At 37.0% G+C, this 12,995-nt stretch overlaps 1 protein-coding gene across 26 annotated transcripts in view; it reads right to left on the bottom strand.

The window, feature by feature from the left end:
• PDE4DIP (phosphodiesterase 4D interacting protein) overlaps positions 1-12,995 on the bottom strand; it is a 268,329-nt gene that overhangs the window by 69,063 nt on the left and 186,271 nt on the right. For 25 of the 26 annotated variants that reach the window (XM_073234503.1, XM_073234501.1, XM_073234504.1 and 22 more), the window contains 5 exons: positions 11,273-11,364; positions 7,265-7,381; positions 6,861-6,998; positions 5,927-6,039; positions 4,674-4,801 (listed from right to left, as the gene is read on the bottom strand). In XM_073234503.1, the coding sequence (XP_073090604.1) occupies positions 4,674-4,801; positions 5,927-6,039; positions 6,861-6,998; positions 7,265-7,381; positions 11,273-11,364 (588 nt within the window). Of the gene's footprint in view, positions 1-4,299; positions 4,802-5,926; positions 6,040-6,860; positions 6,999-7,264; positions 7,382-11,272; positions 11,365-12,995 lie in introns of those variants that run through there. The other variant, XM_073234511.1, reaches the window with a different exon arrangement.

Raw genomic sequence — 12,995 nt, 5'->3', positions numbered from 1 at the left:
TTATGCTTCAGAAGATTGGAGACTGATGAGAATTAGGCTTGAGATGTATTAATGATTGTGCACTGAGCATTGACCCCCCTATACAGAATTTTATTGTTGTTAACAACCATTTGATCAATAAATATGAGATGCCCTCTCAAAAAATAAATAAATAAATAAAAAATAAAGCTGTTTTTACTATCAAACCTTATGGTGATAGTTCATGGAAACAGACAGAAAACATACTTACACATACACATGCCCCTGAAGTTCACAGACTGAGAAGTCAGTTTTTTAGAGCAATAATTTTGGTAACTGCAGAAGGAAGTATCTCATACTCATGATATATACTAAAAGCAAACCTACATGCATTTGCTAGACAATTATGAGTTCTTTAAGGGAACAAGGAAGTTGATTTGGTCCATGTACTTAACACTCTGACTTTTCATATTATTTTAGCTCAAACATTTTCTGATGTCACTGACTCATGTGGTTATATAGAAAGAAGTTGAGGACTTCTTACCTTCCATCAATATTCAGGCTACTTAGAAGCAACACGGTTGTCTTCTAATCATAATAAAATGGTTTAACAAAGTTATCGCTCTAAATGTCTAGTGAGAGGGTGTCCTAAATCCATATTCCAAAATGCGTTAAGACTCAGAAACTATTACCCCACAGAAATCAGTCTGATGTATTGTGTCATTGACTCATTTCTTCTGTTTTTTATTATTGGGTTGCTTGGGAGCTCTATATTTCTAGCTATTTTTTCTACAGTACAAATGGCTCTACACTACCAAAGGGAGAAGAAAAGCTAAGCTTTAACCCTAAAAGAAATGAGAGAAAATATTCTGTATTCTATATGCTTGCACATCACAGGATATTAGTATCTGAAAAAGAAAGCTAATTTCATTTACTCTACCTCTAGAGCAATCTCTACAAGATGGAAAATGAACTTGAAGGGTGTAGGTTACTAATATTTCTTCCTAACTTCTGAAGAAGTTTGTCGTATTTCCCTGCAGGACACTGGCTGCAGACCTGTAGAATTGACTGAGGCCCTGGTTAAAGAGAAAACTTGAGTTTTTCAGGGATATCAAATGAATAGATTCTGTGACTTTTTCATACAAAAAGACCATGAAACCAGAAAACAATGACTTTATGATTAACAACAGGCATTACAGTTTTCTAATACTAGGTCAAAGAAAGTAAAGGTATTAAAGTATTATTCCCTCTAAGGTTTATAGTCCAAAAGGAAGTGACTTTAGGCAGGTCAGTCAACCTTTATTCTTCAAAGAACAATTTTTGGTGTAGTCTGATCTGCTCCTCCTTTCCCTAATTGGAGGAGTCTAGATCCACCTAGAAGACATGGACAGAACTGAAACCAATTTTCTTGAACTGTTTTGAAGCCATGAACCAGATACTGAACTAGGAGCATAAGTACACATAAAAGTAACATAATACACATAGAATCTATGTATAACTGCTACAGGTCACTTCTGTATAAACTCTAAGTAGAATATACCAAAGAACCTTCTAAGGAATCTTCTTGTGGCTAGGATCTTATATCCTACATAGATTAAGATTTTCTTGAGATTTAGTAGATCTCTTATTTATATAATGACATTGACAAATCTTTTAAAAATATAAATAAGGAAGTAGACATACTGAAACCATTGCTGCTGTCCACAACACAAGAGAAGTGGGTATGGGGCAGGGGGGAGAGGATAAGAGTATATTTCACAAACTACAAAGTTGACAATATTAAAATAGCCTAATCACGCCATTTCAAAAAGTTATAACTTGACTAGACAATTAAAAATAGACCACCAGGAAAATGCTGATTTACTAGGCACTAACAACTATCAGACTTCAATAATACAGTTTAAACCTGCAACAGAAAAGAGTTTAGAGAAAGTATCTGTCAGAAGGGCTTCAACTTCATTCTTTAAATAAAACTTCCTGGAGGTCCTTTTCAACTCTGTGGTTCCAAAAACTGTAGACTTCATCTACCCTGACTTCTTACAACCTTTACTTTACTCATTTGCTATTATTCAAAAAGGAAATGTGAGAAAAACCAAATCTATCAACATAGATCCTTCTCAGTTTAAGTTTTATGCTTCCAATTAAGCATGGCCTGAGTGAGAATTTAATTCATTTTATTCAGGCACAAAGTTCTATAAGCACATGACAATTTTCTTAACATTACTGTAATGTTGAAAGATGCCTGACAAGTAGAATGGCCCCAAAAGAGAAGGTGTGCTTCTGAAGACAAAACAAAGTCATGTTAGATCCTGCTAAATATGAATGATGTGGCCAAATCTGAGCATCATCTCTCTGGGGGTTCAGGACAAAATTCATCAGAACTGTGCTCTCAAATAAGATGCCAAATTATCCTACAAAATTGTTAGACCAGCAAGCTCTCTCCAGGTAACAGTTTTTGTAAGCCTCATTCCAGCTATCAAGACCAGAAAGTTAGTACCAGATATGTCACATATATAGTATTAAGGTCAAACTCTTCACCTACCTTTTGCCACTAAATCACCTAATTTTCTAAAATGTTTCCCAAGGACCAGTCACAAAGGCTAATAACATAGTACAAGTTAGTCTGTCTTCAGGACCAAAATCAAGACCAAAATTCACTTACTTTTTTCTCCAAATCTATTTCAATAATTTTTCAAGAAAGTTGGGTTTCTCATTATTCATTCAACTACCTTAATATTTCTAACTCTTTGCAACAGTTCAAGATACCAAGGGAAATTCCTCTCTTGTTGGAGGAGGATAGAAGCAGGAATGGTAATTAACATAAATTACTGTAATCACTATGAGCATTAGAACCCAAGAATCATCCAAGGTTGAGTCTTAACAGGAGACTTAGAAAACTTAATGGGTTATTAGCATAATTAAGGGAAGAGGTTTCATAAATGCCTTGTAATTTATAATTACATAATGCCTTGTAAAATATGACAGACTAGTCTTTGATGGGTGGTGGGCTGACATTTCTACAGCTCCATTATTCTCCCCCTTACTTCTAGAAAGTTACAAAAAACTTTATGCAGGAAAGGGTGTCTAAAGATTGGAAAACTAGGAAAAGTGAATGCTCACACTTCTTATCTCTTTCCTTAAATGACTCCTTTTCCCTCAAAGGCCACTACAACTGGAAAGCATTTCCATTAAAAGGAAGTCTCATGGCTATCAATCTTTTACAAAATACTTCATCAGAAAATTCCAGGGTGTTTCTCCAGGAACATTTTCTTGCCAGTTTACTTTAACTGATGTCTCTGTTAAAGGCATAGCTAAGGTTACAGAAACTTGGACGGAATTTAGAATGATACTGCAAGCCATGCCAACATAAGAAGGCGAAAAAAATAAAAGCGGTCATGTAAAAAACGAAGGAAAACAGAAAAACCACCTTATTTTTGTGTTCCATCTAATTTAGAAAGGGTATTCAGTCACATTTACAGTGTTGGAAAGCCTCAATCCATGTTCACCAAGTTCCATGTTGAAACAAACTGAAATCTCAGCTTCTACTCTAGGAAATCTATCTAGGAAATCCAGCAAAAGTAAGAAGCCTCATGATGTTGAACCCATAAAGCTCCAAAGTAATCTTGGTTACTTTTTATACTCTTGACATTTAAGATACCAGAAATGCAATTTCCGTGCCCCTTGCCTTACGCTCGCGCACAGGATTATTTCTTTCTAAACCATTCAAACACTACAAGGCCTCAAGCCTATTACTTATTTTAATATGGAGAAACATATAAGCATTCCTAGTTTTCTAATCTTTGGGACTCCACCTAGTGTCACTACCAAATGAAAAAATATAAGCAATCCTCTCTTCTGGCTATAACGGGTTATTTGGTAAAATACTGAATTTAAAGAGAGACATTATATTTGACGTGATTTTTTACATAGAGAATTCTGACTCTGGAAGACTTGGGAGCTTTCTTTAAGTCATGTTCTGACTAAACAGTATACCACTGGTCAAACCATTTTAATGGAATTTAATCTGTACCTAATTTCACATCATTCTAATATTCTGAAACAATACAAAGATACTAACACTTCAATAGCCTTTGCCTCTGCTCTTTAGCTTGGCCCTCCCAATACTTAACAGTTCACTATTCAAGGCTTTTGATTACCTTCTGATAAGGATTATATCACTTTTACAAAGTCATTCTTATAGGCTCTGAATCTCTCTCTTTCTCATCTTTTATTTGACTAAAATATTGCTCTCATTCAAAGAGCAGCTGATTGAATGGCAAAAATAAGACACACGCATGCATTTATGACATGATACGGAACATATGAAATGGACTGTGAAAGTGAGGGAGGAATAAACTTTATTGGCCCAGAGAAAGGATGAGGGGACAAGAAGGGGGGCCATGGAAAAGAATGAATATGGGTGGGAAAACTAAAATGGAATGATTAAAAATGTGCAAATACATTTTGTAACCTCCACCTTCAACTTAGAGATAGGTATATACAGTGAAATACAGGTAGACTACAGGGAGTTCCACTTTGTAGTTGATGCTACGTGCACCAGTTCTACCATCAGTAAGTCACTGTTTAATTCTGCCAAAGTCAGACAAAGCTCTCTGGTTAGTGCAAACAAGGTTTTCCATCCTGGGCTGCAGTCTGACCCGCCAGAGCTCGGCAGGCATGCTTGTGACGAACTCGCACACTTTCCAGTTCCCCACCTCCAATGGCAGCCAGGGTCTCCAGCCTGCTTAAGCGCTCCAGGCTTCTTCCAAGAACTTCTTCAAGGCGACTGCGTATCACCTGGGCCCCTTCCAGTTCCACCTGCAGAGTTCGGTCTCTCTCAGAGCTGATTAAACATGCCACACGGAAGGAAAATGGATTAGCCATCATCTGGATCAGTGGATTAGCTATAATGAGTCCACATATGCTTCCAAAGAACCATCAGTGCCACTCCGAGACAGCAGACTTCCTAAAGTAATTCTTCTCTAGATAATAAATGAATGCAGTCTTTGCTGTGGCCTGCTCCTTTCTTTAAAGGTTGTCCCTTTTGCTAGATTCTGGGCCAGTCACACAAAGAATTACAGTTTCTAAGACTTACCACACACTTTCACAGCCCATGAAAGAGAAATTTAATCTTTTGACTAAGAGACAAAATTTTTAATTTCTGAAAAACCAAAACCCAGGAAAACTAAATGCAAACTGAAGCAGTACTGAAGCAGGTAGGGCTGCTGCTGAATGTGCCTGTTCTCTCATTTGTTAACCAAACTTGACAGTGGTCTGAAAAGGAATCCAGTTCACAGAGACTAAAGATCCAGAGATTCTTTAAAAGATAACACAGTCAAGTGGTCCTTCCCTTTGCCTTCATTTTCTTGAAATAGAAAGAAAAAAAATTTTAACTCAACAATAAACTAGAAGAAACTGAATAAAAATAGAAGAATAAAAATTAGGAAAGAGAAAAAGGGGCTAAGAGAGAAGGCAAAATGAGAAAAAAAAAAAAAAAGGAATAAAAAAATGAACCAGAAAGATGTAATACACATGACCAAAAACCAAGAAGTACAAGAAAATATGTTCATCATGATTGCTATCAGTGATCCTGGAGTCTTCTTCGCCATCATGATATATTTTTTCAATGATATTTAATGAATATCAGCACCCTTTATAGCCTATTCTTATAAAAGAATAGCCTTAATAGGACACAGAGCAGAGAAAGGAAACAAAGACACATTAGTGCTTACTGTATATAAGGCATTATTATTGACATCTGACAGGTCTTCTCGTTTGATCTTTATAATACCTGTATGAAATAGGCACTATTCATTACTTAAGATTTAGACAGAGACTCAGAGCAATCCACACAACCAATGGCCAACTGGGTAGTCCCAGTAATTGTCTCTGCTTTTTCTCTCCACTTCGACATCAGAAGCATCTGTACTTAATGAGGAGTGGGAGCAAAAACAGTGGACTCTCATACCTCTCTGGATGAGCATGGAACTTCACCAGACTGCTGTAGAGCTGTCTCTCTGCCTGTAAGGCCTCATTGAGCCGACTCCGTTCATCTACCAGTCCTTCCAGCATCAGCAGTAACTAAGGAAAGAACAGAGGCAATATGCAAATGGCGGTATGAGAATGAAGCCATGGTTAATCCTAAGAGACCAGAGAATGTATTAGCAGGTACTATGACTAAACAAGAAATCTTATTATTGATTTAAGCTTTCCATAGTATTTTACAGTTTTCAAATCAATGTCACATTATCCTTGAAACTCTGTAAGGCACAATTAAAACATGGGAACAAGAAGATGAAAGAGGAGAGAGAAGCCAGAAGCACAGTAAAGAGGCTAAGAGAGAGGAGTGGAAGGGAACGGGGAGGGGCATAACATGACTTACTGGTATTCTTCATTCAGTCAATAAATATTTATTGAGCACCTTCTATGTGCCAGGCTCTGTTCTAAGAATAAGCTTACTGTCTCGTCGGGGGAAAAGACATTCCTCAGTTACAGACCAGTGTCATATGTGAGCTGTCATAAATGTTATAAAGATGAGCTATAATAGTGCATAACCAGCAGTGATGTGTTTAAGTGAACTAATAGAGTTAAAACTCAGACTGGAGTTGAGACGAGTAGTTGGTGAGAGAGATTACAATAGAAACAGGGAGTTGAGGCAAGTACATCTTTTTTAAAAGTGTGGCACTGGAAAAAGATCAGATACGAGGTAGTAGCTACAAAGGGGCTACAAATATTAGAAAGGAGCATCAGTGGCTGCATCTGACCAAAGCTGAGAGAACTTTAGAGCACAGATTCTCTGAAATTCCATCAATAGACTCACCTCTTCATAAGGTAACTGAGATGGACAGCTTTCCCATTGTTTATTTCACAGCAAAAATATGGTTTATATTCTGATAACTTACTTGTTGTCTTCGGTTTCCTGAAGTTTCTTGACCCTGTGATTCTACTGAAGCAACTTTTTCCCGAAGAAGTAAGACTTCTTGAGTCAGGCGTTCCATAGCTGGTATGTCTTCAGGATCAACAAGTTGCATTTGCAGATCCTAAAAGTCAGAAGACAGTATAGCAACAGAAAGTACTATTCAGCAGAGGAGGAAAGGAGCACATACTCCTGAAATAGTCTGCTATACTTTCAAGTGGGATATTGATAAAACACATGAAGGTAGTGATATATCCTTTATGAAATCTTAGCAATTTTGATACAAGTTAAAGAGAACAGGTACTATCAGGAGGCTCAATGTTTGAAGAAGCCCTGCAGATACTCTGAGCTGTAATAATTTCCGATGGTTTTTAAAAAACTTTCAGAGACCTTTATTAGTTCTTCTTTGATCTGTATGTTCCTGGTCAGGGACTCCATATCAGCAGCCTGCACCTGCAGCTCTTCCTCTTGTACAGCCATCATGGACTGCAGTGCAGAAAGTTCCATCTGTGGAGAGAAGAAATCCTAAAGTAGTAGGTAGAGAAAACAGTATCTGTCACATTTATATTTTAACACCGAGGCGTATGTTTTTCCATATTGTAACACTCTCAGCCAGCAGGGCAAGTTTAAACTAGAGCATGAATAGTGCTCTGCTGGACTGATCAATAACCCATGCAGTGTGGTAACAAAGGATGTTTTATGGGAAGATGTAACAGTCGTTTTAACGATGTCTTCCACTCTTTAGTTAGCACTCAAAAACACCCAATTTAATCAAAGGGTTTACTAAAAAGATATATCACTCTTAGCAGATGCAAGAACAGATGTTTTTATTTCGGCTAGTAGATGAAAAAATGATAGAATGTCTCCATTTTGCAACCCTTAGTGAATTAATGGATATAGATATTGAGCCTCAATAGCTGCTAATGTCACAAGAGATCACCAAACATTACTTGCCTCCTGATGGAAAAACACCCAGTGTATGAAGAAGTCCACCCAAAGTCAGCACTGTATGCCCTAAACTTTCAATGCTGTTATCTTCCATCTCTGTGCTGGGAAATGACAGCCAAATACTTTAATGTGAAAAATTTTACTAGTAAAAATGATGATAACCACAGCTGTTAACATTCACTAGGTGCTAACTATGTTCCAGGCCCTATAATACATGCTTTGCATATATTCAAATCCTTTTAACCTAGTGACCTGGCCCCTACTTCTCCAACTTCAGTACCTACCATTTTACTCCTCACTCATGATTCCCTAGGCACACTCGACTTGTTCTGTTTCAGGAATACCAGACTTTTCAACTTACAGCCTTTGCATACACTATTCCCTCTGCCTGAAATATCTTCCCCAGGGTTGTCTCCTTCTTATCCCCATTCCCAGCTTATATGTCATCTGCTCAGAGAAGCCTTCTTTAGAAACTCTACCCAATGGTCCCCATCTGAGTTACTTTCTATTATTTCCCTCCCACCATATATTATAATCTGTAATTACATTATTTATTCTCTCCGTCTGTATTCCCCCAGTAGAAATTAATTACATAGAGTCAGGGATCTTGTTGATCTTGTTCACTACCACATCCCCAGCACTATCTCTGGCTCAGAGAATGTACCCAAATAGCTGATGAATGAATCAATGAATGAGTGAATCCTTGCATCAGCTCTCTAGGAAAACTACTCTTCTACTCTTCAATTTACAGATAAGGTGACTGAGGCTGAGAGAAATTAAGGAACTTGTTCCAAATCACAGAGCCAGTAAGTGGTAGATCCAGAATGTGAACCCAAGGAAGCACACCCAAAGACACAAGGCTCTAATGTCTGCCCTATAGACACAGCACATCCATGTATTCTTTATGGTAATGGCAAATTATTCTAAGTAAACATTTTAAGGAAATAGTTCAAGGTAATTAAGAAATAGGTTGGACAAATAAAGATGGATGACACACAACTAGTTTAAGGTATAACCAAGCTCCCTAAAGGAAGCAGCACATCTTTCCTTAAATATATAAAGTTATAAGCAATAAAAATTTTACTTGTCTATCTTCTAATCCCATCAATGCTTATGGTATCAATGTGTGGGCTTATGATGATTTGTAACTATACAAAGTTTCATGACAGTTCTGGACCACTGTGGCATGTTAGGAGGAAATGCTTCCCCTCACATTCCCTTCCATGTTAAAAGAGTTCAGTTAGTGTTAACTCCTGACCTCTCTCCACTCCTATACTCACTAAGCTCCATGAAAGCAAAGGGACTTAGCTTAATGATACATACACAGGGGAAGAATAAGGCAGGCATGCTTGACTTAAGGTCCACCCTTCCTCTTTTTAGGAGACAGCTGCCTGCAGGAAGCCTGTTTTTGCCACTGCTTCTCCAAGGGCAGGCTTCTAGCCTCCATGCGGAGTGGTCTGTGAGTGAGTGCAGCCCATGGTCCAATGCTGCCTGTGGGCTGAGCAGATGACCCACCTAGTTCTGGAGACTGGGTAGCAGGCCCACTTGGCTCTTACACTGAGCTCTCCACCCAAGACCTTACAGTAAAACAGTTGATAAAGTACCAAACTATCTGCCACTACTTCATTTTATTTCTCAGTTTGTTCAGATTGGGGTATAGAAAAGGGGTGCTATTTATTATGCCCTCTTCAGAGACCTCAATCATTATATATCCAAGTATTTGCTCCATTGAACAGAAGCAAAAACAGGAAGAAAACATTTTTGCAGCATGACTAAGGTCTGCAGTCAGATAGACCTGGGTCTGAAATCTTGGCATAATCCTCCTGATAAAGCATTTAAACTGATCTTCAGTTTCCTCAACTGTAAAATGGAAATAATATATATACTTATTAGAGCTTTGTGAGAATAGAGATGTATTTTTTTAAAATGCCTGGCACGTAGCAGGCAATCAATGAATGATAACTATTATTACCACTACCACTATTACCTCAACTCAGTAGGGGAATGTTTTAAAATTGGGAAAATCTACATGGCTTTTGGCAAATGCCTAATATTAGATGGAATGTGATAATGAATCAATATAGCATTGAAAATAGAAGTTGGTAGTTGATTAAGGACACATAAACATAAGCAATACAGGTAAATAAAACTCACTTAAAATTCGCAATTACAATCATTGTAATTTTATGATCCTGAAAAAGGATAGAACCAAAAAGTAACACTACTCTGAACTGAGTATATAGAAGAAAAATAGGAACACCATGTAGAAACTAAAATATTTGACACGGACAATCAGAAAATGGCTAGGGTAGAACCAAAAAAAGGAGAGGAACTACGGGATTTAAAAAACTAATTATTTTTAAAATGCCACACAATTTCATATCCTCAAAACTTGAGTCATATGAGTCTCTTTGTAAGTAGAAAAAGAGTAATGAAGGGAAAATAAGAAGATATAGTTATGAGGTATAAGATAATTTCATCACAAATATGAATACAGATTTTATATCATAGATCTAACTATGGCAAAGAGGTGGAACAAAACTGAGGAGCCACAGAGACTAGCCAGGTCAACTCAATTTAGGGACCTGTAACACTAACCAATCTTCTAGAATAGATGTCATGGTAACATAAAGGCTTTTTGTTTTAGTCTGCAACTCTGTATGGTGGCCCTGGTATTTCTTTTACATCACAGTTGAATGGACAACAGCTGTACAGGGAGGCAGAAGGGGAAGGGAGTTTGTAGGGCTGAGAGGCCTGTTTTAAGAAAATTGATGAAAATTGTATTGCTAGAAATAGAGTTTATGGATGGGAAAAAATTACCTGCTCCAGTAAATGACTTCTTAAGAAGTACTTTGTGTTGCAAAAGACCTGAGTTTAAATCTTAGCTTTGGCATTTCTTAATTACATGACTATTGTCCACCTCTATATTTTAAACAAATCAGTGTTTCATCTTCTTCATCTACAAAATAGGGCCAATACCACTTACTTTGCATAGAGTTGAAAACATTAGTGCTAATTTAAGTACCCAGAACAGTACATTGCATATAGCAGGTACTCAATAAACATTATTGATCATTCCCAAATTTCTCTTATTCCATGTTTCTAAAACTAATTTTATGCATCTAATGTCATAATTCTAAGCAGCAATTATATAGCACTTCATTTGTTCTTAAGACCTTTACAATTATTTTACTTCAGTGAGCACTGGGCAGAGAAAGCTGTGTCTTTTCAGTATTTAAAAGGTTTAAGGGTCCCATTATAAAAATAAGAGTATCTTGCTAAGATAATGTATATATAAAGTGATTCCTACTTTTTGCCAGAAAGAAAAAAAGTCTTCCCTTGCATTTGGTCCCAGATATTACGCCTGGAGAACTGTACTCTTTTAAATATAAGGTTATTTTGAAAGAAAAAAATAGGAATTTAGAAATTCAACTTAACTAGAAAACTCACCCGACTTTCTCTTTCTTTTTTAGCCATGAGCTCAAGTTCCTCTTTCGCATTATGCAGTTCTTTTTCCAGACCTGCAACTGTATCCAAGTCTCCTAAAAAAGAACATAGTGTTAGTTTCAATCACTATTAACACAGTGTGAGCTCTGCTGCCTTGTTTCTGAGGAATGTGCTCAGAATACACACTCCAACAACAAAAAAACTGCACAGGTTGTTCTCGGCAGTGTTATTTCTATCAACAAAACACTGCACCCAACCTACATGTCTATAAAAAGAAGACTGAATAAACCATAGTACATCCATACAATGATGTACTATATACACAGCTATAAAAAAAAGAGGAAAATCTTTATTAATAGAGTGACTTCTAAAACATAATTAAATAAAACAAATTTGGTACAAAAAAATACATCTAGTGTTGTATGTTTTATATTAGGGAAAGGGGAAAGTGGAACAACACATACACATACATATGCACACAGGATTGATCTGCTTATTTTTATAAGAAGAAAACACAGGGAGGGAAACCCAGCAATGAAGCTGGTTCCTCAGGAAGGTGGAAGCAAGAGAAAAAGGACAGGGAAGTAGACAGGACTTCTGACAGTACTTTCCTATATATTTGAGTTTTGAGCCATGTTAATATTTTACTTTTAATGTGTAAAGTTAGTTCAACAATAATGGAGAAAAACCCTAAAATTCAATGCTAACATAAATAAATGAACCTATATAGTAAATAGGTAATACAATGCCTTAGAAGAGAATAAAAAAATTAATCCAAATAATTTTTGAACTGTGTTCTAACTATACAGACTCAGTGGGAACTATCCTAATGGTAAAAAATATAATTTAAAGATCTTAAATATTATTTAATAGATGTAATGTTAATAGTGGTACTCATGTAGCAGTTCTGAAACTATTTTTGTGTATTGTGCAAATGTGTAAATATATTGATGTTATAGGTAACCAAGCTTCTCAGTGCTAGGAAAAGGCAGATACAAATATGAAATAAGGGAAAGAATGAACCTGTGCTGCTCAACTGGAATTAGAGGCATCAGTATCAAATTGAGACAGACATATGTAAGTAATGGATTGTGCCAGAAATACAGAAGTGCTGAAAAACGGATGGGGAAATAGCAAATGGACAAAGAACAACTTGAAAGGGCTCCAGCTGGCCAAATACAGGATGATTCCATGCTAAAATGGAGTAATGATAGAAATGGCTAATAAAGTGATGTTTAAAATAAAAAGAATCCATAAGTCCATACTGATATGAACAAATAAGGGGAGTGGGGAGGACAGCACAAGGGCAGAACTGTCTACATCACAAGGTATTCACGGGCAACACTTAATAATGACAAAGGGAAAAATGAACCTTTACCTCAGAGATCTGGCAAATATAACCTTAACCAAATGACAGATTTAGTATCACCAAGCATAACACAAGATGGTATCATGCACTCCTAATGCTCCTAATGTCATGCGTTGAGGAAATCATCACCCACGCAGTATTCTTGACAACAGTATTCGAGTCTACCTATGGAAACAGCCAAACTGGGGGCCATTAGCGGGCCCAGAGGTTCAAAGATGCCAGTGTCAAACAAGACAAAAAGGCCAGGAGACTATTCTAGATTAAAGGAGATTAAAGAGAAATGACAACTAAGTTCCACGCATGATCCCTGGGTCAGGGGGGAGCCCCACCTATTGAGATTACTGGGACAATGGGAAT

The sequence above is a fragment of the Manis javanica genome, chromosome 4 (assembly GCF_040802235.1).
Source record: "Manis javanica isolate MJ-LG chromosome 4, MJ_LKY, whole genome shotgun sequence".
In the NCBI taxonomy this organism is placed as follows: Eukaryota; Metazoa; Chordata; class Mammalia; order Pholidota; family Manidae; genus Manis; species Manis javanica.
Note: the sequence above shows the minus strand (reverse complement) of the source record. Positions and strands in the feature narration are given on the sequence as shown.